This window comes from Diaporthe citri (genome assembly GCF_014595645.1).
Source record: "Diaporthe citri strain NFHF-8-4 chromosome Unknown scaffold_2, whole genome shotgun sequence".
In the NCBI taxonomy this organism is placed as follows: domain Eukaryota; kingdom Fungi; phylum Ascomycota; class Sordariomycetes; order Diaporthales; family Diaporthaceae; genus Diaporthe; species Diaporthe citri.
In genome coordinates, this window is record NW_025064847.1 from 3,931,302 (window position 1) to 3,956,674 (window position 25,373).

Consider the following 25,373-nt stretch of genomic DNA (forward strand, 5'->3'; position numbering starts at 1 on the left):
CGGATCGTGGCGTTCTTTTTCCGGAGCAGTCTGGGGGTTGGTGAGAATGGGTTTGGGACGGTAAAAGTGTGATCACACGCAATAGGGCCAATGCTCAGCGCCTGTGTTTTCTTTTTTGGGAGATCCGGGGAGCGTAACCCTACGGTGAATGACATTCTAATGGTATTTTGCCACTCGTGCGATGCTTCGTGCAACTGTCGACTAACAGCCGTAAATGCCAGCTCGACCCTATTCGGGGTCATCCGCATACTGCGACTCCGACGTGGTCGCCTTGCCCTGGTCCTGGAGCGACTTCCACTCCGCCTTGCCCTGGTCCGTCGTGGCGTCTATGATCTCCTGCTCGAGGCTCAGGACACCCGCCTCGTTGAACTTGCCCACCAGATCCTCCGCCTCGTCCACCTTCATGTTGCCCAGCACCTTGTTCACCTGCTCCAGGCTGCCGCTCTCGAGCGCCTTCTTCATCTCGGGGCTGAAGCCCTCGAAGATCTTGCGCGCCTCCTGCACCTCCGGGTCCTGGCTGTCGGCGGGCGGCACCTGGATGTTGATCACGGTGCCCGGCTCTACCGCGTGCAGCTGGATCTGCTCAACGCCCTCGCCCTCCGCGAGGCCCGAGCCGGACGCCGCGCGCTCCTTGTTGATCTCGGCGGCGCGGGTCTTGATCTTCAGATAGGTGTCCTGGACGTCCTTGAAGAACACATCCTGCGCCTGGTGGCCCTTGGTCATGATGCGCTTGAAGAAAAGACCGACGCCGTCCCGCCCCAGGGCGCGGCAGTACTGCAGGAGCAGGCCCTGGTGTACGCACTGCCGGGCGAAGTCGTCCTTCCCACTGAGCTGTGCGTCAAAGGCCATGATGAGCAGGCCGTCTGTTTCCTTTTCCTGGAGGATCTCGGGATGCTTGCCAAGGAAAGACAGGGACTCGCTGTAGGAGCCGGTCTTGATCTTTGCAAACTGCTTCGCCGCAGGCGAGGCCTCGACCTCCTCGTCATCGTCATCTGGTTTTGATGCAGAGCTCTGCTCCCCAGCCTGCGGTGTGCTGAAGTTGGGGTTCAGGAGCTCGACCTTGGACTCGTCCTTCTTGCCCACTGATGAAGACGGGGCGGTCGCCTTGGCCACGTGTGAGCTGTCGAAGCCCGTGTGAATACTCTCGCTCGTGATCTTCCTGGCCTCCTCCTTCTCCAGCTCATCCAACTTCTTGTGCAGATCCTTCTGGAGGTTCGTGACCTTGTCCAGATGCTCCTGGATCTCCGCGACCATGGCCGCGTACCGGTCCTCGTCCTTGACCTTCTTCTCCTCCATGGCCTGGTTCACCTGGTCGAGCAGCGTGGCCATCATCTTGCTGTACGTGGGCAGCTTCTCCTCGGCGTTGTGCACGCCCGCGGGCCGTGGGGGCGGCGTGTCGTCCTCGGGCTTGAGGTTTGCAGCGGACTCCATGACCGCCGCGAAGGCGACCTCGCCAGGGCTGCGCTTCCCATTGTCGACGTCGGCGGCGTGGGCCTTGAGGGAGTTCAGAAGGGAGGTGATGCGCTGTATCAGTGCGTCGTTGATCTGGCGTTCGTACTTGAGGGTCACAATCTGTTGCTTGCGCTGCTCCCGCTCCTGGTGGATCTGGTTCTGCTTCGCGCGGATGAAGGATCGCTTGTCCACGTTTGGGTGGACTTCGACATCGGAGTCGTCACTGAGCTCCAGTGCGTCCTATTCAGTAGGTATACCAGTTAGCTCCTTGCCAGTCTCTCCTCGGGGGCTCTTTGGACAGGCCGGGAGCGACTTGCCCATTTGCTATAGTCGACAGGCATTTTGGCTTAGCTCATCCAAGGCCCTTCTTCAGCGTGTCGTGTGACTGTGGTTCGTATTCGTTCTGGCAGTTCGAGAGTTGCAGTGACCCGGGAGAGTGGTCGTTCACAAGTCTGATGACATTGTGGGAATCAGGTTGCGGCTCTGGAAGCTTCCAGCTGTGGTGGAGGGGAACGGGATCCGGCTGGCGGGGTATCCTAGGTAGGGCGGTCCCTGTGGGGTGCAGCAGCTCTTAGCGATCTTGGTTGTTTGGCGCAGGCCAGGCTGTAAGTTACCTGTTCAGCATTGCTTTTCGGGAGGAGCATCATGCCAGTCAAGTTGAACAGCTGTTTGGACCCCCTTCACAGAGCTCAGATCTTGCCACTGGGTTTCATGGGCGCCGTTATCTGGGCACAAATTGTCAAGATATTCATTAATGCAACCTGAACAGTTGAGGACGATGGCAATCCATCTTGTTCGGATACAGATTCAATCTAGACTTAACCACCGCCGTCTAGACTCATGGGATGGTATTGCATAGAACCGTAAAACTCCTGCCTGCTGTCTTTATAGACGAGCAGATTGATGCCGAAGGCCAACCCCAGCTCCTACGCTTCATGACCGTAGAAATGATCCAACACCCGGAAATGAAAACAACCCAAAGACACTTCGTCTCCCGCGCCCATTAATCGCTTGTTCCTGGGAGACCAAGATACACCCATACCATGCTCTTACCATCCTACTCCATCGTCTTCAAGAATCCGTCCAAATCAAAACTCTCCTCGTACTGCTTGTTGTCCCATAAGTCATCCAAGTCCTCCAACCAGGCAGCCTTCTTGCCCGGCTGGCGGACGTCGCCCGTCTCAATATCCACCATGTCCTCTTCACGTCCCTCGAACCCTGAGCTGCCCCCGGCTGGCTTCTCGGTGATCAAGCCAGGTCCCGAGTCACCTATGTTGAACAGATCCAGGATCTGATCAGTGTCCATTGTCGCCAGGCCCGCGTTCTGCTGGTTGACGACCGTCGAGGCCACATCAATCTTGAAGCGCTGCAGACTGAGAATCTTCTCTTCTAATGTGCCTCGCGTAATCAACCGGTACACGTTGACTACCTTTTTCTGGCCGATTCGGTGCGCGCGATCCATGGCCTGCAGGTCCTTCTGCGGGTTCCAGTCGTGCTCGACGAATATGACGGTGTCGGCCCCAGTGAGATTGAGACCCAAACCGCCAACGCTAGTGGTCAGAAGTAGGCAATCGTAGGATGGGTCGCTGTTGAACTTGTTGACGATGTCCTGGCGCTTGTTGGCTTCGACGCCACCGTCAAGACGGAGGTAAGTGACAGAAGGAAGCATGGCTTTGAGTACTGAGTTCTGCACCATGTCCAACATCTCCTTCATCTGACAGAAGATTAGTGCCCGATGAGGTTTGATTGGCTGATACAGCGGGTCATTCGAATCATGGCCCTCTGTACCGATGCCGCAGTCTACCAAGAGGTCTCGGAGTGCTGTCAGTTTTGGGGCGTGGGCGGCATCTTCCAGGCTGGTGTTGCCCTTTGCAAGAATACGTTGAGTCTCATCGTAGTTGGGATGGCCCGGCTTCAATACCATAGCAGGAGAATTGCAGAGCTTCCGCATGTATTGCAACGCTTGGAAGATGTGCTGTTTGGCGTCCTTGTCATCACGGCCCGCCTCGTCGGCAAGTTTCTTCGACTCGCGCTTCGTGAACTCATCAAACAATTTCCTCTGCAGATCGCTGAGGTCGCAGTAGTAATTCTGCAAGATCTTAGGCGGGAGGTCGTTGAGCACTTCTTCCTTCAGACGTCGCAAGAGGAATGGCAAGACCTGTTTGTGCAGGGCTTCGATGGCGAGGGCTCCGGCTTCTTGTTCTTTCGAAGAAGCCTTGCTGTAGCGGGACGCAGAAATGGGCTTCACGAAGCGGTCGGCGAAAACCTTCTCTGCCCCAAGGAAGCCGGGCATCAGGAAATCGAACAGGGACCACAGTTCCAGCACGTTGTTCTGGATCGGCGTGCCGGTCAGGATGAGCCGATGATTGCTGACCAGCCTCTTTACAGCCATGCTGATCTTTGCCTTGGCGTTCTTTATGAGGTGGCCCTCGTCAAGGACCACGTAATTCCAGTTGTACTTCTCAAGAACATCAACATCATTGCGGCATACATCGTATGAAGTGATGACGATGTCGGGCTTGTCGAGATTGTCCTTCATGCTCTTGCGCTCGGCCGGGGGACCCACGTATGCCGTGACGCTGAGGAACGGCGCGTACGTCTTGATTTCTTGCTGCCAATGGCCAGACAGGGTGGGAGGGCAGACAATCAGCGAGGGGAGCCGTCTGACATCCGGTGATCCCGTTTTGGAGAACTCTTCAGCTCGTTCATGATGGTCGCTGGCCACTATGCAGAGCGTCTGCAGAGTCTTACCCAGGCCCATATCGTCGCATAGAATACCGTGGAGGTGGTATTTGCGGAGGAAGTTCAGCCAGTTCACACCGTCCTGCTGGTAAGAGCGCAGTTCTGCTTTGATGGCAACCGGGAGCGAGAACGCCTCGACCTTCTTCGGATCCAAAAGTTGCGCAATGAACGTTCTCTCGCGGTCTCTGCCCTTGAGTAGTTCCTGGGAGAGGCCTGGAGGATCTGGTATGCCTGCCTCCAGCGGTACGAGCTTCACCAGTGTCGCAAATGATGTCGTTGCTATCAGCCGGATCTCGTTGTCGGAGTCGCTCATCCGGCCCAGGACGGGCACGATAAGGAAGACCACGTAAGGTAAAATCGCGTCTCCCATGACGGCAATCAGGTGGTATATGACCTCAATGGCGCCTTGTCGGAAGTGTAGGTCCAGAGGGTTGCTTATCGACGGCAGAACCTTTTCGACCAGGGCTGTCATGCCTTGGACTGTGATGACGCTGCAGATTGTTGCTAAGCATTTGGCAGCCATATATCGGAACACCGACAGCTCGGAATGCAAGGCCTTGATGACAAGCGGGACCATCTGCATGATGAAGGGATGGAGAGCAGGGTCGATTGTCGGGGTCATCGTGCGAATCACAGACATAGCGTCGACAATTTCTTGTCCGAAGGTGTTCTCAGGGTCTCTTGCTTCTGCCGGCAGGTCGCCCGAGAACGCTTGCAAGAGAGGCTGCTCCATGAAAGTGCGAATGCTGGGAACGACGTTCAGAAGCTCGGCGCCGAAGGTCTTCGATAAGATTTGCAGCGCCTCCTTTGCACCGCGGCGAGTGATTCGAGCTGCCTTTGCTTCACGAGCCCATTTGGCAGCGTCAGGGTGGTCAACACGATCCTCTTCCTTTTGCATCGAGAGCACCACGTCAGTCTTGCCGGCGTGGACCGGGAATTCCGGTGTCTCTGCCACTTCCATGCAAGAAAACTTGACGAGGTTGCCCACCACCTTGTCCGCGGGGCCCCTACGACCAGACTCGGTAAAGAACTGGACGAGATTTGCGATTGTCGATGCCGAGCGGCCTTGAAGATCTTGATTCTCCTCGTATTTGATGCTGTCCATGACGGCCTTGATGAGCGGACTTGGCTTCTTGGGTAAGTGTTTGATTGCCACAAGAGCACATGCTGCTGCTGCTTTGATCCGCACATCGCGCGTCTCCTTCTTGGCCTTGGCTTCTTCAATGGCATGAGCGGTAAGATCACGAGACTCCGCAAGCTGTTGACTGGCGATGAGCCGTTGCCCTGGAGCCATTGCCTTCTTGAGCTTCTCGTAATCCTCGCCCACCACCTTTTCAGCATTTGCGATTGAGAATGCTCCCGGCCCTGCTTCCGCCTCGCCCTGGACTATCACAGCAAGAGTCGGAAGCTTGCTAGATGCGACCTTTCCAAAATCGCGGAATAGATGTATGAGTTGTGAGCACTGGGCGCGGACACCTCGGACATAGCTGACCAAGTCTCGATAACAAGACGGCCGTTCACCCTCCACCATCTGCTGCAGCAACGTTACGAATCTAGAGCACTGCTCAACGTTGGAAGAACTCTGGGCGTATTCATCGATGACCATGCAAGCGCTGAGCTGTGTGGAGGAGTATGACGACGAGAGACCTTTGATGATGCTTGCATCGTACTCTTGCATGCTTGATGCCGGAAGAAGGGACATGATGAAGCCCATGGCTTTTGCGGCACAGATCCGGGATCGCACCAGTGTTTCCATCCCGACCAAGTCGACATCTCCCTGCATCATGCGTCCGTCGAGATCGTGTGATTGGGAAGCAGCTTGAGGTTCTTCAACCTTGGTCGACTTCCTGCGTCTCTTGGTGGCACGTTCCGCGCTCTCAGACGGACTAGGTCTTCGAGGCGGCGCGGGGGTCCCGCTGAGGGGGGCGTATGTGCCGCCTGATGGTTTCATGAAGAGTGTCGCGTCCATGGGGATGGGATTGCGCTGGACACCAATGGGATGCAGTGTCAGCTGCATCAGTGGGTCGACATGAGAAGAGAACTCCATTGCCAGCACTGCTGGATCCTGTGCAAGAGACTTGACTAGTGAGATCCACAGCTCAATGGACATGTTCAGCGTCTCTGCATCGCGCTCTACCAGGATGTTCTGGAAAATCAAGAATCCGGCCATTTAGCCAACCTTGTGCTGATTCTGCGTCAAGTTTGGCGAAGGTCATGAGAGCCTTAAGGACGGCTAGACGGACTGATGTGATGGTGTGGCGTAAGAATGGGTAGAGCCTGGGAACAAGAACAGTGAACGTTCTCTCCTCGTCCTCTTGCGCCGAAGCCTTCATAGCCGCCAGGACTTCCGGGAAGCTGCAGAGAACAGCAAGGAGATCCATAATCTTGCCGGTCGAAGCGCTAAGGTCGTCGCTCAGGTCAGCCAATCCTTCCCAGACAATGTTGATCAGGCCATTCAACTCCCCAGGACGCTGAGTGACGAATTCCTTTGCCATTGGTGTCAAGGTCGCGGCGCTAACGGAACGAACGTCGTCGTCCCTGTCACCGAGACCCTTCATGACCGCGCGAATTATACCGTCGATCATGTCGCCGTCTTTCAGTAGCAGGTCCTTGCGGACGGCGACAACATAACGAAGCCCAACCATGCCGCCGTGGCAGATCGGCCAGACATGCTGTTCCAGCGGCAGGTCTTCTTGCATGACCATACGATAGAGTATTTGGTAGATGGCGTGTACGGAGTCGGGAGAGACATGGAACAGGACGGATCCAAGTGTCTGGCCAACCGTTTCCCTGATGGGCGCAACCGAAGTGTCCGAACTGTAGTCTGTAAACCTGTCCAGCATCAGAACACAGCAGAGCCGACAGGCGAGGTCGTCGAGCCACTTTCTGTTCAGCTCATTGTTTGCGCTGCGTGGTACGCCACGGACCCGACCGGCTCCTGCACCATGGACTCTGATCAGCTCTCTCAGGCCCATAGCTGCACCATGCCTGGTTTCCCAGGATGGATCGAACAGGTCCACCTTGAGGAATTCACATAAACGCTCGTACGGCCACTCGGAACCTTCCATGTCGACGTCGGTCTCCAATTCAGACTTGATTGGCAGGACTGCGCCTTTGTACTCAGATACAACCTTGCTGTCTTCCTCGAGATCAGCCGGCCTATCGAGACTGAAGTAGTCAGCCATCTTGCCGTTCTTTTTCGAGTCGGCATCGACCATAGGGGTGTCCTCGGCAAACCCTTCCGAGCCAGCCGTCGTATTCCGCCGGAGCGAGAGATCGCCGAAACCACCCTTGCCTTGAGCGGCCTTCTGAGCCTCTCGTTTCCGTTTCCGCTTCAGTACGTTCAGCTGTCTTGCACTCATGCCGCTCTCTTCGGTGGGGTAGGGCGTGGTGGCAGTTCCGTTGCTGTCGGGGCGGCCGAAGCCGTGTGAGCCGTTCGTGTCCGCCGGAGTGCCTGGACTCACGGCCGACTCGTTCGGAATGGGTATTTCTTCATCCTCGTAAGGCCGGCCAAGCAGACCCAGGCGGCCAATGAGGGTCTTTTTTTGGTGTACTAGGCGCTCCTGGGGTTCCAGAGCACCAAGGGAGTAGTCGATTGTCCCTCCGCGCAGCAACTGCCTGCCGTGCCTGATGATATCAGGCACGTTCAGATTTCCTAAGCTTAAGCTGTCGTAGTCAGGGACGGATGGCTCAGCCTCCTCCTTCTTGACGAGACCATTGCCGGCGTCCTCGTCCTTTTTTGGTTCGACAGGCTCCTCGCCGGGATTCGGATCGTAGGTTTCCGCATTTTCAATGATCTTGCCAATGGCCTTTGCCGCAGTACTCCGTGTCTCCCAGTCCTTGTGGCGCAGGTATGGAACCACTCTCGAGAGAAGGTTGAAAAGTTCCTCTGGCTGTTGTTTTTGCCAATCGGCCAGCTGGTTTACTGCCGTGTCCCGAATGAGCCGAGTACTCCCGGTCTCGAGGATTCTAGATGATGTTAGCAATTGGTGTATCAGACAGCAGGAGAGATGCAAAACCCCCTGCGCTCCAGGGTGCTAGTAAAACTAGCGCGATGAGGAGGTAGAGACAACCAAACAAGACAATAAAATACAAAATTTCAAGCTTGCATAGTACTTTGAGAGGGAGCTGATTGGAGGGGACTCACGTGACAAGTCGATCAAGCCTGGATGCCATTTTTTCTCATATCATGATATATGGCTTCTCCAGGATTATGATGTGAGAAATGCTATTGGCAGCAAAGACTCGGCCCCAACAAAGCCATCAAGCTATTGAAGCATCAGACTATTGTGTTGGCAAAGTGGTTGTTGCTTTATGCTACAAGAAGCACTGTCCAATCGTCACAGTCAGTCGGCGCGTCCGTCCGTCGGTTTGCGCATGCAGCAAAAAATATCATGGAGAAGACGCAGTGCAGCTGTGGTATGCTCTGGCCCGGCGAGAGGCTTGGCACCCAGTACTGACTGGACCAGGTAGATCCGCTTAAAGGTGAAGCTTGTGATAGCTACAGGGGTGTGAGAGGAGGGTTTGGCTCACCTTGGAATGGGACGGTGCAAGGTGAGGCCTGCCCAATCAGAAGCTGGCAAAGTGGACACTTGGACGCTGGGTCAAAGAGACTTGGCCGGGAATGGAATGCGCGGATCCCTGCGCTAACAATGCAAGCGGGTCGGGGGTGGGTGGTGGAAATGGAAATGGCTATTGGGTGTTAGTGTTGGATTTGATGGGTGAGATGGGACCTTCAGCCTGCAAGGCAAGTTGAAAAAGTCTGAAATGAAGGGTTGCTGTAATTGCGATGCAACTGCGGCGCGATGCGATGCGATGCGATGGAATGAGATGCAACTGCTGTTTTCTTTGGTTTGGGGATGGTGATGATGATGATGATGATGATATCAAGGGGGGAATGGGCTCCTTCAGGATCAAAACATGCGCGAACTAGGTGTTAATCAAATGTTCATGTCCCTTACTAGAATTCGTCTGGTGTTGGGCGGGCAGGAGCTGTGCTGCGTTGATGGAGCTTCCCGTCGGTGGAGGTAGCTGATGCTTGTGCTTGGTGGTGCTGCTTGCTTGCTTGCTTTGCTTGATTGCTGGTCGCAGATTGGCCGGGGTGGTGCGTGTGCAGGCTGGGCTGGCTGGGCTTGCTGGCTGGGCTGGGCTGGGCCTTCTAAAACCTGAGTGGGCTGTGGGCTGTGGGAAAAAACGACGACGGGGGAGGTGGTCTTCTTCTAATCCGAGGCACTGTTGTTTAAATAGACATGAGCCACTGGCAGCTCCTGCACTTTGATTTTTAGCGCACCGGCGCACCCCTGCAGAAGCCGCACCTGCCATCACTGCTGGGCTACCAGATTTTTCCTTGGCCTTTGCCTGGGATCCTTGGGGTACGTCCCTCCCCGTCTTTGATCTCATCATCCATCAAACCAAACCAAAATGCTGCAGCCCGCTACCAGATGCGCCGACGCCATCGTCGACCAGCAGCGCACCTAACCTTAATTCCAGGCTACCCAACCTACATGTCTGTTCTCGACTCGGCAAACTCGATTCAACTGCCTGTTACCCGTCCGCGCCTCGTCACTACCTAGCTGCCAGGAACCCACCCAAGTACGACTAACCTTGGAAGTATGTAGTAGCCTACCCTCATACTGGCGCAACCATTTCTGCGTTGCGGCCTCGCTTCAGTTCACATGCGCGCGCGCACAATGCACACATCCATTCATCTATCCATCCATCCAGAGCATGAGCTGGCGCTCGACGGCATCGCATGATGGTATTCAGGAGACAGGGCATACCATCTCTTATCCTGGCATCCTGTTTGATGTCTGCCGAACTGTCCATGACTAGAATCCAGCCAGCAGCCGTGAATTAGATACTCACCTCATCGCCCCATTACCCTCCCGACTCCAGGGCCCGGCGCGTTGCCAACACCAAGACGGCCGGGTGCTTCTGCCTCTTCGATCTTCGAGGAGCGCCATCTCATTAGGAGACATTAAGCCCCCTCGTGCGCACCATACGGGCTCTTCACAGCTCTCCGAGGCGTCTACGCCTTCGGGTGTGCCTCAGCACGCAAATCTAGGTGGCTCCGAGTCAGACCCGGTCCTCGTCGGGAACTTTTTCGTCGTTAAAGCAAGATCCTTGTCCCCCCAACCAACACCGTCTCTGGAGCCTCATGCAAGGCATCTCACCCAGATGCGCCGTGGACGTTGGCCCTGAGTCCAGAGGTGCAATGGGCCATTCCATCATGGTTCATCTGAGAGAGTCTGCGCCACGGGCGAGCCTCCCATTTTGCTTCGTGCAGTGTCGCGACGGCAACCCCGGACGGACGGGTCGGAGCTCAGCACATGAAACGGCATTCCCATGTTCAATCGGGACTTGCGATCTCAGATGGGCGGTGGGTCATAGACGTTGGTTACAACAGTGGACTAGACCCCTGCAGCCGAAAATCACCATCGCCTGCCTCATCAACACTTTTGCCGCTCAAGGCTTCAAATCGTCGCCTCCCACCTCTTCCGTCCCACACCACCACCTCGGCAACCACGGCAACCATGGCGATGCCTATATATGACAGCATCTGCAAAGGTAGTGTGGGCAATGTGACCCCTGATGTTTTGCTCTTTCTTGCACAATGAGGAACTCCCAAGCCCCCGATGGTGCTTGAGGCTTCGAACCCTTTCGAAAGGCTGTCTCCCATTGTTCGCAGCCTCGCAAGTGCTGGCCACATCTCGTCTCGCTAGTGTAGATTCTCGCATCAATTGCGCTTCTCGCAACAGCAACCACAACCACGTTTTTGGTTTGAGCTTGGACGCGCTCCAAACCCCTGTAGCCCCGGATTCGCCCGTGATCAGTCAGTCCGTCCTTATCATCCACTGTAGACTCGTTACTACCGCACGAACCAGTCGAGGTACTAGACACGATGCTGCAAGCAAGCAAGATTCGTGCTCGTTTTATGCATATACTTAGTAGTAGCGCTGTGCCTATCAAAGCACACGAATGTAGTAGCTACCCAGCAGTCCGAATCATGAGGCAGAGGTGTGAAGGCTGTGAGTTCAATGACAAAGGGTGATTAGGTAATCAACCTCGCAGGCGCGCTTGAGGGAATGCCCCCCGCCTCCAACCGCGTCGCGTCGCCCAGTCCAGCATCCAAGCAACTGAAGCTCAACGATTTTTCGCCGTGTCCCACAACGGCGACTTTCCACCTGCAACACACAGGCGATACAGCACTCATGTTGCCAGACTAGGCGACCGTGTCAATCTCGGTATCTAACAGCTGCTCCGCCCTGTCCGCTGTGTGGCGTTGGCCGGCAACATGTACATCAAGCAGATCATCATCCAGGGCTTCAAGAGGTTGCGCGCGTCCTCCCACAATCGTGTCTATGCGACCGCATGCTAATCGACCTCAAATAGCTACAAGGATCAGACCATTATCGAGCCGTTTTCTCCGGGCACGAATGTCGTCGTCGGACGAAATGGCTCCGGCAAGAGCAACTTCTTCGCTGCCATCCGATTCGTCCTGAGCGATGCTTACTCCAACCTCAGCCGTGAGGAGCGCGCCGCTCTGCTACACGAAGGCTCCGGCTCCGCTGTCGCCACTGCCTACGTCGAGATCATATTCGACAACGAGGACCGCCGATTTCAGACCATTGACAAGGATGACGTCGCAATAAGGCGTACAATCGGGCACAAGAAGGATGAATACTCCGTAGACAAGAAGGTCTGGGCCAAGAAGGAGGTTCTACAGCTACTCGACACAGCCGGCTTTTCCAGGTCAAACCCTTTCTACATCGTTCCCCAGGGGCGTGTGACAGCTTTGACGAACATGAAGGAAAAGGAGCGTCTAAATCTCCTGAAGGAAGTTGCTGGTACCCACTTGTACGAGGACAAACGTGCCGAATCCTTGAAGATCATGAACGAAACGAACAACAAGAGAGAAAAGATCGATGAGCTCCTGGCGTACATCAAAGAGCGTCTGAGCGAGCTGGAGGAGGAAAAGGAAGAGCTTCGAGGGTTTCAGAACAGCGACAGGGAGCGCCGATGTCTCGAGTACGCGTACTATTACCAACAGCAGACTCACTTTGAAGAGGCTCTCGAGGAGTTGGGGTCAGCCATCAAGGATGGCGGAGAGAACGATACAGAGCAGCGTGTGGCCTTCTCAAAAGGCGAAAAGGCTATTGCGGGCATGGAGTCCAATCTGAGCTCTCTGGAGCAGCAGCTGAACTTGCTCAAAATCGACAGGCGCCAACTTGAAGAGGATCGCCGAGAAGTGGCCAAATCGCGCGCCAAGGCCGAGTTGAAGGTGAAAAACCTGGCCGACAGTCAGTCATCCCGAGATATGGCCAAGCATCAACACGACACCGAATTGGACGCCGTCAGGAAAGAAATCAAGGCCAAGGAGAACGAGCTTAAGAAGCTGACTCCTGAGTTTGAGAAACGCAAGAAGACGGAGTCCGACGTGAAGCAAATACTGGATCACGCTGAAAATCGGCGGATGCGCCTCCTGAACAAGCAGACTCGGAGCTCACAATTCAAGAACCGTGCTGAGCGAGACGACTACTTGCAGAAGGAGATCAATGATCTCAATTTGACCATCTCGAAGCAAAAGGCGAACCTAATTGACGCCGAGGAAGAGGTCAAGAACGTAACCGAGTCTATCGATGGTCTCGAGAAATCTGTTGCAGACCTTCGTGGTCAACTTGAGAATTGGGGTGGCGGAAGGCAGTCTTTGATCGATCAGGTTGCGCAAGCCCAAGAATCCCTCGACAGCCTCAACGAAGAGAGGAAGAGGCTGCGCCGCGAAGATGACAAGCTTGACACTGTTCTGGCCAAAGTCCGGGAGGAAAAGGACCGAGCGGAACGCGAGCTCTCCTATGCCATGGACCACGCTACCGCCAAAGGCTTGGCTACTTTACGCCAAATAAGACGAGAGAAGGACATACCAGGCGCCTACGGGACACTCGCAGAGCTGATGGAGGTCCCAGAGGCGTATCGCATTGCTGTCGAGCAGACAGCTGGAACTAGCCTCTTCCATTACGTTGTCGATAACGAAAGGACCGCAAGCATGCTCGCAACAGAGCTGTTCAAGCGACATGGTGGTCGCATTACTTTCATGCCCCTTGCCCAGTTGAAGCCGAGACGCGTGAACATGCCCCGCGCGAGCGACATCGTCCCTCTCATCAACAAGATCAACTACGATCAGGAGTACGAAGACGCCTTCCAACAAGTCTTCGGCAAGACTGTCGTTACCAACAACTTGCAAATTGGTGGACAATATGCCAGGAGTCACAACGTGGACGCCATTACATCCGACGGAGATATTATCAACAAGAGGGGTGTCATCTCGGGTGGATACATCGACACGCGCAAATCACGGTTGGAAGCTGTCGCGGCAGTGAATCAGTGGCGTGACAAATACGAGGAGATCTTGTCGCAAGCATCGGAAACTCGGAAACAGATGGAACAGAAAGACCAAGAGATCACCCGTGCATTGGGCGAGCTGCAGAAGAGAGAGTCACAGTTGCGGCGAGCCGATGGCGGTCTGGATCCCCTCAAGATTGAGCTCAGAAGCAAACTCAGCCAGCTCGAGCGCGAGCGGGAGCATCTCGATGCAGCCATGAGTAGGAGAGATCAGGTCGACAAGAACATGCATGATTTTGGTGCGAATCTCGAGGCGATGGAGGCGGAACTGGCTTCTGACTTCAAGAGGGCCCTGTCCAGTGAGGAGGAGCAGGCGGTGGAAGAACTCACTCAGCAGGTGCAACAGCTGCAGAAGGAATGGAACGTGGCCGCTAGAGCTCGGAGAGAGTTGGGTACGCGGAAGCAGATACTGGAGACAGATCTGCGCCAAAACCTGCGTCTCAAGGAAGACCAGCTGAGCGGGTTGGCCTTTGAGAACTCCACTGCCGCTGACGGTGGCAGCAGCTATTCGGATGCACAGAAAGAACTCAAGAAGATCCAGAAGTCCACCATCTCAATTGAGAAGAAGATACAGCAAAACGAAGCTCAGGCCGAGGAGCTAGGCTCTCAAATCGCGGAAGTGGGATCTGCAATCGAGGTGAAGCAACAAGAGCTGCAAGAGCTTGCCCGGCAGATTGAAAGGCATCAGAAGAGGATAGAGAAGAGCGCGCAGAAGAAACATATTCTCACCGGCCAGATCGAAGAGATGGCCAAGAGCATACGAGACCTGGGTGTGCTACCGGACGAGGCCTTCACCAAGCACATCAAGCTCAAGTCAAACGAGGTCAGTAGAATCATATGGTCGTCTGTCGCCGTCATTCAGAAGCTAACCTGCCCGGTTCAGATCACGAAGCGGCTGAAGAATGTGAACGAGAAGCTCAAGAAGTACAAGCACGTCAACAAGAAAGCCTTTGAGCAATACAACAGCTTTACTACGCAACAAGAGCAGCTGCTGAAGAGGCGAGAAGAACTGGACGCCTCCCAGGCATCTATCGAGGAGCTGATTGCGCATCTTGATGAGCGAAAAGATGAGGCAGTCCAACGGACCTTCAAGCAAGTCTCGAAAGAATTCGCGGAAATATTCGAACGGCTGGTTCCTGCTGGACGCGGAGGCTTGGTCATCGAGCGGAAAGCTGATAAGCGCCGGGGAGAACCTGAAGACTCGGATGAACAGGATGGTGGCAGTGTCGAAAACTACACCGGAGTTGGCATCAAGGTGTCATTCAACTCGAAGATGGATGAGCAGCAGAAGATCCAACAACTCAGTGGTGGACAGAAGAGTGCGTATTATTGCCCTGCGATGTTCCAATGATGCGTATCCTGTCGTTCGCCGTTTCCAAATGTAACTGCTAACTTATGGGTCCACTATTAGGTCTGTGTGCCCTTTGCCTGATCTTCGCACTCCAGCGCACCGAAAGCAGTCCTTTTGTCATTTTCGACGAAGTCGACGCCAACCTCGATGCTCAGTACCGGACAGCGGTGGCGGAGCTGTTGCAGACTTTATCCAAGGAGGCCGGCACGCAGTTTATCTGCACTACTTTCCGCCCTGAGATCGTCAACGTGGCCGACAAGTGCTACGGCGTAACCTTCCGCAACAAGTCGAGCGCTATCGGCTGCTACGACACGGAGGACGCGCTGGAATTTGTCGAGGGCCAGGCGCCGAGGTAGTTTGTTGATTATGTCACTCGGATGCGGATGTTAAGAGGCTGTTCTAGGAAGTGGCGGCTTCCCTAATGACTATTCTGGCGAGTTTGCTTTTGTCACACGACATGAAAGGCGGATTCCGCCTCCAGGTTACGGGCGAGTGTGGTGTTTCTTGCTTACTTTGTACAAATCGTGCCATTGCAGTATTTCATGAGCGGAGGGAAGGATCATTTCGGTATGATATCCTGGTCGCATAGGTATTAAAACTATTTTGCTGAAGGTCCAAGGCTGCTTGTCAAGTGCCGTCTCTCCTGCACAAGAGCGGAAACAAGAGTCTGAGTCCGAGGCTTTTACCCATCTGCGTACAGGTACCTACCGCAGTAGAGCACCGTAGTAGTTCTTCGCTACCTCATCCCTGGAGTAACAAAGAGGGTGATGAGACCGTCCTGCTTTCACTGTCTGCGCCTGGGAACCGTACACCTGTTCCACTTGAGAGTCATTCCTAGCCTTTCGAGGTTTGCAATTAACAGGAACTAATGTCAAACCGGTGTCCGTCTCCAAGATAGGATGGGTTTAGGAAGGGCTTGGATCTGCTAGCCCGGCTGACCAGGTTAAGGCTGCTGCTGCGGCCGATCCTGCCAAGGCCGGGACCTGAACCCCACTGGCGTGTCACTGCACATGCACCCCAGGCCCAGGCCAAGCCCAGCACCGCAGCGCCTATCTTCCTTATCGGGGCTTCATCATCGCGCCAGTGTCACCTCTCCAACATCTCTCCATTGCACCCACACAGTACAGTAAGAGACCAACTTGTTATGGCTGGCCCATAGCAACCAGCAGGGCTTCCATGAATGACGGTCGGGACTAGGCATTTACTGAGGAGTGGCGAATTGATTGGCACACTGGTCCCAAGACGAGGAAGCCACGTCGGTACCGGGCCACTTCCACAATGTCCGTCATTCAAGTCGAGGAGTGAGTGCCCCCTGCCAAGCAGTCGAAATGGTACGGGAAAGAGTGCTGACAAAATACTTCTCCCCAGCCTGGTCTCGTACCAGCTGCGCGCCAGCTACCTCACTGAAGTCGCCGATGGAGTTGGGGAGCGGCTTATCACCCTGAACGAGAACTTTCTCAACTCGGCCCCCTTTAAAGCTGCAGGATGGCGAACCAACCCCTCCCTGATCAAACGAACGCACTCGCCCCCGATTCCTACTGCTGTCGCATCCGAATACTTTCAGGCCCCACGCCATGTAGGGGTTAACCTCGAGGATGAGCCCGAGGAAGGTGGGATGCTCACGGCCGGGGGCAATGACACCCTGGGCCCCGGAATCGCAACCAAGCGAAGGAGACGCCGCGAGCAGATGGAAGAAGAGGATAGTAGCGATTTGAGTGACGAAAGCGACGATGAATCGGAACAACGAGCAGCCCAGCAGATAAAATTCGCCAAAATGCCCGTACGACACCGCTCCGGCTCCTCCCCGATACAATCGTCTAGCCTGCGTCAGGCGACTTCGGCCAGCTCTCCCCGTCCTCCCCCGCGCAGAGGCTCACAGTCTGCCCTGGAGACGGTCAAGGAAAGAGCAAGGCGAGACACTGTCACGAGCAGCGAAGTCTCTTCAGATAACGAACTAGACGTTTCTGGGTACCAGAAGCAGAGGGATGCGGCAAGGGCTGCTGCCAAAACCGTGAGGATACAGACAAACCTCAACAGGTCGGAGCCTGCACTGGGGCTAGGCGTCAAGAGGCAGGAGAGCGACCTCCTCGAAGAGGAAGAGGAGGACTCGGATGCTTCGGACCTGTCGTCAGCTTTCAACGAGAGTCTTGAATCGGCATCAATCCTCGCTGGCGATATTGAGAAACAGCTCGCGAACATGTCACCATCGCGCCAACTTGTTGGGACTCCGCCGCGCGACTTCAAGAGGCAATCAACTATCAGAAAGTCGATACCACCCCCACCACAGGTTGTCGGTGGTGTTCTACCTCCCAGGAGGCCGACGAGCACCATCAGGCCTATCAGCATGATCCAGCCTAAAAGTTTGATATCTGAAGCTCTGAATGTCAAGAAAACAAAACCCGCTGCCCCCTTTGAGAGCTTTGCCACGCTTTCTGGCAAAGGCGAGGCGAGCCCGCTCATGATACGCATCTACGCTCCATTCTCTAAGAACCCATCCAAGCCATACGAAGTTTTGATACGAAGAAACGTGCGCGAGGACAATGCTGGTGAACGCCCAGTCAACGTAGCAGACCTCATCGGCCTCGCTCTGTGGCGGTACAATGACGAATCGCTCGAACCATCTCTCCCGGGCGACAAGCTCAACGTGAACTGGTGGACACTCAAGATGGTGGAAGAGGGTGGTGAGGTGGATGATGACTTTCCTCCGTTCGATCGCACGAAACCAGTCATCTCTTTTGCCACTGCAGCGAACAATAAGAATGAAGGAATGCGGCCCACGGCTGTCATGCCTAGGTTTGGCAGGGGCCGGTCAAACACCAAGATTCATGACGATTTTGCTCTCGTGCAGGCCAGTGCAGAAGAATTCGAGTCGAACAAAGCCTTGACTCCACAATTCACCGAAGAGTCCGTCGCCGAAGACACGAGTCCGGAAGATACCTTGCACAACACTCCCCAGCCGAGTACGTCGGTACTTGCGGCGGCATCAGCCAGACCGACAACTGGCCGACTCAATCCAGTACTGACCACGACGTACCGCTCCGACGCCAACATGCTTGACGCCCCACGGCCGCAGGTCTCTACGAGCAATACACAGAGGGGACAGCACAAATTCCTGCGCATTCATATCATGACCCCAGATGCACCCTCTGGCCAGATAATTACCCTTGATGTCACGACGGACATGTACATCGAGGAGGTGCTTGAGCTTGTGTGTCGGAAGCGCAATCTCGACAAGAACTTTCATATCCTCAAGATCCCCAATTCCGGCGCCATTGCCCTCTTGGATCGGCCCGTGTCGGCAATCGGCACGATGCAGGACTTGGAGCTGCACAGACGTCGCTTCGGCGACCCGACATTGAGTCAATCTCCTGTTAGCCACTCACCGGGCGGACGCTTGTTGTTCTCAGAGTTGGGTGTTGGTGGTAAGAAGAGCTCCAAGACGAAAGGAGTGCCGCACCCTCTCGCCAAAGAGGCGCTCGCTCAGGAGGAGCTCAGCAGGAACAACAATTTCCGCCGTTACGTTGTCTATCGCAAGCAAACTATGCGTTTTGCGGGACTGAACGAGAGGCTTTTTGCCATTGAAGGCGAGTATGTGCACGTCACGCCATCCTCAGGCGGCAAGCCGCTGGCCGACAGCAGCAGCAAGACCACAACAGTCCACTTCAGCAATGTTGTGGGCTGCAACCTGTCAAGGAGACATCCTTCGCAATTCAAGGTGAGTGAAGGCCGCTTTAGAAACCAGGATCATTCACTAAGAGCAGAATAGTTTGTTATACTCCGCGATGGCGAGTCCAAGCGGTACGATTTCGAGACCAAAAGCGCGGACGAGGCCAACGAGATCGTCACGGCGATCAAGCAAGGAATGTCTCTGAACCAGTGAGGGACAGCTTTGAGCAAGCATTCACAGTACTTCAATATCCGAGGATGATTTCCAAAAGCCTTGGATGCCAGCAAAGCCGCAGGCTTGGCTTAGCAGCGGTCCCCCGGTTTCAGCAAAGCAGTGCTCCATCCAGGGATGCGGTCCCCACCTGCAAACCCCTGGGAGCCGAAATGCCTAAGGAAGGTCTGGGCCGCTTGATTTACAACCTTCCTGCCTCCTAAGACATCCCCTTAAGGCTTATCTGGATGGCGGGTCTCCTATTGTTGCATGCAGAGTGTATGTTCAGATGGGCGACGATGAACCCGCAGGCGTTGTGAACCAGTCGCCCCGGACAGACTCAAGATTTCGATCGTCCCGGACTCCACATCTCGGGTAAAGGGGCGTAGGGCGGAAGGCCCCATTTCGGCAGTCAGGGCCCTTGCTCAGCCACTCAATACGAAAGCACCATCACGGGCTGGACTGGGCTGACCGGAGTCATGAGAGGAAAGCGACTCCATTATGACGCAGGGTCTTCAGGCAAAAACCAAGGAGACACCGCTTGTGAGTAGGGAACGAAGTGTCGAGAGTGCTCAAAGACTTTGGGGTTTCCGATGGGAATCGACAGCGTTCGTATAGCTGCAAATCTTTTGACATGATTCAGCTGCAGACATGCAGAATCGGAGCCGATGTGGCACTTCTTGCAGATACGGACATGCTCAGCCGCGACACCAAAGATGTTGAACCCGTTCAGTCGTTATTAGTCAGTGCCAAACATGCCAGAGCCTCAAAGGATGGTGATACGAGCTGGCCAACTCATTGAAGGCGCACGGTAGCAAGGATTGTAGCCTTGTTTTTGCCCCGTCAGTGTGCTGTCCTGCCCGTCACCGTGCAACCCTTGATACATGATTAATTGTGGAGAGGGAGGGACAGTGTTACTGTTTATAAAAAGAAGAAGGCTCGGGGGCGTCCTCAAATCCCCATCGTAGAGCCAAGTTGCTGAGCCATAATTATTTATTGCAACGCTTCCCAATCCATCTGATCTTCAGTTCGTCCCTGGGTTCATCCTCTCAACTCTAAACTCCTCAACGCATCAATCCCACACATCCCTCATCACCAACATCACCATGCGTTCCTCCATGATCCTCCTCGGCCTCGCTGCCGCCGTCTCGGTAAGCCCCTGAACCCCTTAAAGGCACCGAACACGCCACAACAAGGACAAGTGACTAATCCAGCCAACGCAGGCCCAAGACCTCGGCGCAGCCCTCTCAAATGTCGGGTCAGCCATCGACCCAAGCGGCCCTCTCGAGACAGCCTCCCAAGACCTCGAGTCCGTCGCCAGCCAGGTCACCAGCGCCCTGGCCGGCGCAACCTCGGTCGTCGGCGGCGGCGCCTCCAGCGTCCTGGGCGACGCCGGCTCCCTGGTCAGCAGCGTGACATCCGATGTCGGCGCCGGCGCCACGGGCGCAGCGGGCGCGGTCTCCAGCCTCGTCTCGGGCGCGTCGGGCGCCGTTGCCTCCGTGACCGGCGGCGCTGGCGGCTCGCGCGTGGGCACCGCCACCGGCGCCCAGGCCACCGCCTCCGGCCGCGCCTCGGGAAGCGCCAGCAACGCCAGCGGCAGCATCAAGACCCTGACGAGCTCCGCCTCGTCGTCGTCCAGCACCAGCGACTCCTCGAGCGACTCCGACTCGGAGGGCTCGTCCGAGAGCTCCAGCAACCCCGCGCCCATGAAGACCGCCGCCGTCGGCATGGGGGCCCTCCTCGGAGGTGCTGCCATCTTCGCCAACCTGTAGGCGGTATAGCAGAGAAACGGGGGCGGGCGTAATGATGTATGCATGTGGTGGAAAGCTTTTGGTCCAGCTGCGGCATTTTGCTGCGGCGGACACGATACCCTTCGACGTTTATATTTATTGGGTGTTTTGAGGAGATCGATTAGGCCATAATAGTTAAAACTATAAGTCAAATTCGGATGCCTATATAGGTTAGAAGGCATACAGCAAGAATGGTCCTGTCCTATTGCCAGACAGCATTGCTGGGCATAGGAACAACGGTGCGGCTGCGTCACAGCCGCTTCTAATGAAAAGAAAGAAAAAAAAAAACATTCACAACACAGAACGTCCAAATGTTTATGATATATTTTCAATTGTGAGGGTACATGTTACCATGGACTAAGTTGGTGTTCATCAGGGCCACGTTGTTTCCGGCTACACACAAAGTGACAGTGCCGACATAGACTGGCGCAGAGAGTCGATCCCATACAGGAGACAGATTCCACATCACAACTCAATGCAGCAGCCGAGTCTTCTAAGAAGGAATGTAAAATTTGAAACTCCGACCATATGCCATGCAAGTATTTAATCCAGTGATGGTGGTATCTTTACACAAAAAAGAAAGTCGTGGTATCATACTCCGCCCGTCATACATTCCTCAAAAGGCACCGCAGTCCCTCTACCAGAACGACACTCTGGTCGACGTCACCCGCTCCCAACCGGGATCCAGCAAGCACTCTCAAGCTCAACAAGTCTCCACAGCGGCAGTCTTGAATCTGAACGGGTCACTGACCATGAGGAAACCCCACTCGCCCCTCGTAATGGGCGAGAGGTCATCGGCCCCGTTGGGCGTCACCGGCCCCAGGCGCTGCGGCGACTGGCCCCAGGACGAGCTCCTCCGGTGGTGGCGGCGCGACCGGAAGCTGTCGGTGCTCCCCCGCTTCTGCTGCCGGCTGCTGAGCATCTCGTCGATGCACCCGCCGACCCAGAAGGACAGCACGCTCGTGGCCGTCGGCGGGGGCCGGGCCGTGAGGTCGCCGTCCTCGAAGTCGGTGATGTCGCCGTCGTCGTCGGCCTCGCGCTCTCTCTTGATGTCTCCTCCGTCCTCCGCGCCGCTTGTTGATGATGGTCCCGCCCCTGCTGGGGTTGTCTTCTGAGACTTGGCGCTGGGCATTGGCGTCATCTTACGCCTGGGCGGGAGCGATGGGAATGATGTCTGCAGCTTTAGTGTGGGGAGTGCGGCTTTCGGTGAGGCCCTCGGCGGGGAGCGTGCGATGGGACGTTGTAGCGGAATCGCCGGGGGGGTTTCGGTTGTTGTTGTTGTTGTTGTGGTTGTGGTGTCCTGCACCACCTCCTTGTCGTTGGGTTTCGTGGGAGTTTTATCGTTGTCGTTTTCTATCGTACTGTCTGCGGCCTTCAACTCGTGAACAGGCAGGTGTGGACTCTTTTCCACCACCGGAGTCTCTGGCATATCAGCCAAGCCCTCACCAGCCATAGGCGAAACAGGTTGAGGTACAAGTGGCCAGTTTTCCGGGTATGAGCTCTCGTTCGAGGCTGGGATATATGGAGCGGCAGGAGTGGCAGGCCTTCCGAGGTCTTTATCGTCCTTGGGGGGCGGCGTAGGTGGGATGTCCATGGTCAGGTCTCCCTGGCGTATGACCAGGTCGTCCTCGATGCCGGTATCCTTGCTGACGCCGCCATATGCCCGGCAATACATCTTCATAACCCCGTCCAAGGCCGCGTCGCTGACGGGGCCCAGCCACTCGTAGGACCTGAGCAGGGCGCTCTTCAACAGACGTCGGCGCCCACCAGAGGACGACAGGACGTAGCGGCGCAGCTCGTCCACGGCATTTTCTAAGCGGAAGTCCCTGCCAGGCTCGTGCATGGAGGCAGCGTAGTGTGCCAGTGCGCTCTTGAAGGTGTAGAGGTGGTCCAGCGACAGGACGGTCAGGCCCTCGGATGAGAAGAGGAGCTCGTTCTGGAGGATGGAGCGGTGGATGACATCTGGGGGGATGCCGTGGGCCGATGGGTCGTGGGCAACGAGCGGAGTGCCCAGATTAAACTTGCGAGTGGTGCGTTCCAGGGTAGTTCTTACAACTCTGTCGGCCCGTGTGGTTAGAGCCGCGGTATGGATGAGCTGGAAGTTTGGGTCCAGGTTCTCTGGCGAGCCTCCAGCTGAATACGTGGTACCGGTAGTCGAGGAGGCTGTCGTGATAGACGCTGGGGTCGCGGGCGTCATGGGCGTAGCAGGCGTTCTAGGAGTCGCAGGTGTCCTGGGGGTTGCTGGGGTGCTGGGCGTCAAGGGCCACCGCAGCCGCCTGGGGCTACACGGGCCATTATCGAGCAGCGACGCCAGCGAGGGCTTCTTTGGCGGTGCAGCTATTGTCTTGCTCCGTTTCGGGGCCTTGAAGTCGGACTCGTCGGTGCTGGCCGAGTGGTGCTGTGTTTTTGATCGCACCAGTGACTTGAAGGTGGAGAAGCCCGGTGTGCGCGGTACGACATCGGGAGTCTGGGGCGGCGTTGTTGTGACCATCAGGTCGTCCGATGCGGTGGGCTCATTATTGTCACCCACAATCTGGGTAGAGCCGTGGTGTTCCTTCCGTGCGACAGTCAGGGTTATATGCAGGCCCTTCCTGGCGAGTCGCTTGGACGTGTACTCGAACACGGGATTGTAACATGACGGCAGATGGTGTGCGTCGAGTATGGAGGTGCCAGCCTCAAGGGGCGAGGATATAAGGCTCTTGAGGGCCATGATGTTTCAAAGAGATGTGGAGGAGTGACTGGTGTTTCCCCTTTCACGGGTATAGTTGGGTCTCGTGTCGATGGACTGAGTGAGAAGAGAGACGTCGCCCGAGGCAGACTTTACTTAGGCTTGCCCAGCACGACCCGTATTTTGTCTCGACATATAAGAAAGCAATAGTTGGAGAACAAGTCAGTGAGAGTGGGGTTTGAGAGACAAGGAAATAAGTGTCTACTACAGGTGTAGCAGATGTGGCCCAAGAGTGAAGCTGTCGATGGTGTGGACTATCATGCATCATCCATCATGGCAGAGACGGAGACACCTCGAGGTATATGTATGTCTAGTTTCGAAACATGCTGACATGCAGACGGGTAGCTGTCGGCAGACACACAAATCTGAAACAGCAGATCTCGAAACACACGAACAAACATTGGCAGCTCGGAGGAAAAATCAAGCAATGGCAGTTCGTGGTCCAACCTACCGGAGTCGAGCGTTGCGTGTGATTCTTTTTTTAGGCCCCATGTGCCGTGGTCCAGGGTCATGGTGCAGTGTGACGATGTGACATGATGGTGGATCTTGTACAGATTCTCGCTGGCGTCTTCTATGGATCACAGTGATATACTACGTATAACAGACTCGGAGTTGGACTAGATGCTGCAAGAGAAGGGGATCGTGAAGGGCGGGGGGGGGCGCCATCGTGCAAGGCCCATATAACGCGGGGTATTCAAAAGTTGGCACGGCGCCACCTTCTGGATAGGTAGCAGTGTGACCGGACCAGTCCTGGCCTGCATATCCGGATAGCCGTCGCCGTGGTCGACGGGTGACGTGAAGAAGTGGAAGGAATAGTCACGAAAGAAAGAGTCAAGACCGGCACTTCTGATGACTTGCAGCTCTAGTACGGCGCTTACAAGCTATTTTCGGGGGGCCTAGGATTGGGGCAGCCAATCATTACACGCAGCTAAAAGTGGGGAAGCAAAGTGATGAGGGGACGTGCCTAGGTGCGAGAGGTACCGATGTATCTTTATTTTTAGAGCCCCATCTCCAACGTCCTCCCATCTAATCGCCCTTTTCTCCAGCGACGACACCGCTTAAACCTATCCCAACCCCCGCCATCTTGCCCCGGTGACTGTCGATTCAGGAAACGACAATCTCCTGAGAGCTAACCGCCCAAGCTAGACAAAGGAGAACAGCACATATATCCACCCGGACCCGGAGGCGACATCTATTTCCATCTTTAGAACAACGACCAGGACAGACCAGCGGCCAGTTGCCACTGGAATATGGGCGACGTCAGATAGACCGCGAGATTGAGCCTTTGGGTGTTGGCGGATGTGCTGATCTTTGGTGACATGGGACTCTGTTTTCCTTCCATCCCAACATTTGCAACGAAGGACGAAGGCTAGCGGGACCCAACAGTCACTCGCCTACAAACTGATCAGAATCTAATATGACGGATAACATGGCGGCTCGGGCCATCCGGCCTCAAGAATGGCCCGCGGACCGCACGGCCACGAGGACGGGGCCAAGACTCCGTGGCTGTCAGGCGGGAGTCAATGAGCTACGCTATCGCTCGCGGGAGGGTCATGACAGCCAGCCAAGCCAAGGTTGTCCTGTGTCTGTTGCCTTGGTCCGGACCAAGGAACCCCACTCCCCCGGTCCAGATCCGGAAGTTCGTCCAAACACTGGCTGGCTGATCAAGGTGACATGACAACCTTCCCGTAATGTACCAGGCCGCCAACAGAGCGGCAACATGAACTGAAAGAAAATGCTTGTTTCCAGCCCTGGCTCGGTGTAACAACCCCCATGACATCCCCGGCTCTCGTTCCTCACGAACGAACCCCCCCCCCCTTTTTCACCACGACCATTCTCACCGCGAGACCATCTAAAAGATTAAGCGCCCATCTCCCTCAAATTCCGCTACGAGTGCCACTCGCCCGCATTCCCAAATTTAGCAGCATCCTCTTCCATGGATACTACGACAAAGCCCCTCTTGAGAATCTCCTCCGTACTGGGCAAATGCCTGAGAACGAATCGGGCACCTGCCGCTGTGGCTCTGGAAACACA

The 25,373-nt window shown here is 55.6% G+C and overlaps 5 protein-coding genes across 5 annotated transcripts; 3 read left to right on the forward strand and 2 right to left on the reverse strand.

Annotated features, from left to right (window-relative positions):
• Nucleotides 1-228: 228 nt before the first annotated feature.
• INS49_006641 (uncharacterized protein) lies at nucleotides 229-8,370 on the reverse strand (the record flags this gene model as incomplete). The annotated part of the gene is made up of 5 exons (XM_043167411.1): nucleotides 229-1,692; nucleotides 2,067-2,130; nucleotides 2,514-6,315; nucleotides 6,374-8,163; nucleotides 8,342-8,370. The coding sequence occupies 5 exons, from the start codon at nucleotides 8,368-8,370 to the stop codon at nucleotides 229-231; spliced, it is 7,149 nt and encodes a 2,382-aa protein (XP_043028555.1).
• A 3,118-nt stretch (nucleotides 8,371-11,488) lies between these two features.
• On the forward strand, nucleotides 11,489-15,300 carry INS49_006642 (uncharacterized protein; the record flags this gene model as incomplete). Its single annotated transcript, XM_043167412.1, has 4 exons — nucleotides 11,489-11,526; nucleotides 11,587-14,416; nucleotides 14,477-14,912; nucleotides 15,005-15,300. 4 exons carry the CDS (start codon nucleotides 11,489-11,491, stop codon nucleotides 15,298-15,300), a joined length of 3,600 nt encoding a protein of 1,199 aa, XP_043028556.1.
• Nucleotides 15,301-16,222: 922 nt separating this feature from the next.
• INS49_006643 (uncharacterized protein) lies at nucleotides 16,223-18,824 on the forward strand (the record flags this gene model as incomplete). The annotated part of the gene is made up of 4 exons (XM_043167413.1): nucleotides 16,223-16,245; nucleotides 16,313-17,904; nucleotides 17,962-18,659; nucleotides 18,711-18,824. 4 exons carry the CDS (start codon nucleotides 16,223-16,225, stop codon nucleotides 18,822-18,824), a joined length of 2,427 nt encoding a protein of 808 aa, XP_043028557.1.
• A 1,103-nt stretch (nucleotides 18,825-19,927) lies between these two features.
• INS49_006644 (uncharacterized protein) lies at nucleotides 19,928-20,593 on the forward strand (the record flags this gene model as incomplete). The annotated part of the gene is made up of 2 exons (XM_043167414.1): nucleotides 19,928-19,972; nucleotides 20,045-20,593. The coding sequence occupies 2 exons, from the start codon at nucleotides 19,928-19,930 to the stop codon at nucleotides 20,591-20,593; spliced, it is 594 nt and encodes a 197-aa protein (XP_043028558.1).
• Nucleotides 20,594-21,314: 721 nt separating this feature from the next.
• INS49_006645 (uncharacterized protein) lies at nucleotides 21,315-23,321 on the reverse strand (the record flags this gene model as incomplete). Its single annotated transcript, XM_043167415.1, has 1 exon — nucleotides 21,315-23,321. One exon carries the CDS (start codon nucleotides 23,319-23,321, stop codon nucleotides 21,315-21,317), a length of 2,007 nt encoding a protein of 668 aa, XP_043028559.1.
• Nucleotides 23,322-25,373: the final 2,052 nt, after the last annotated feature.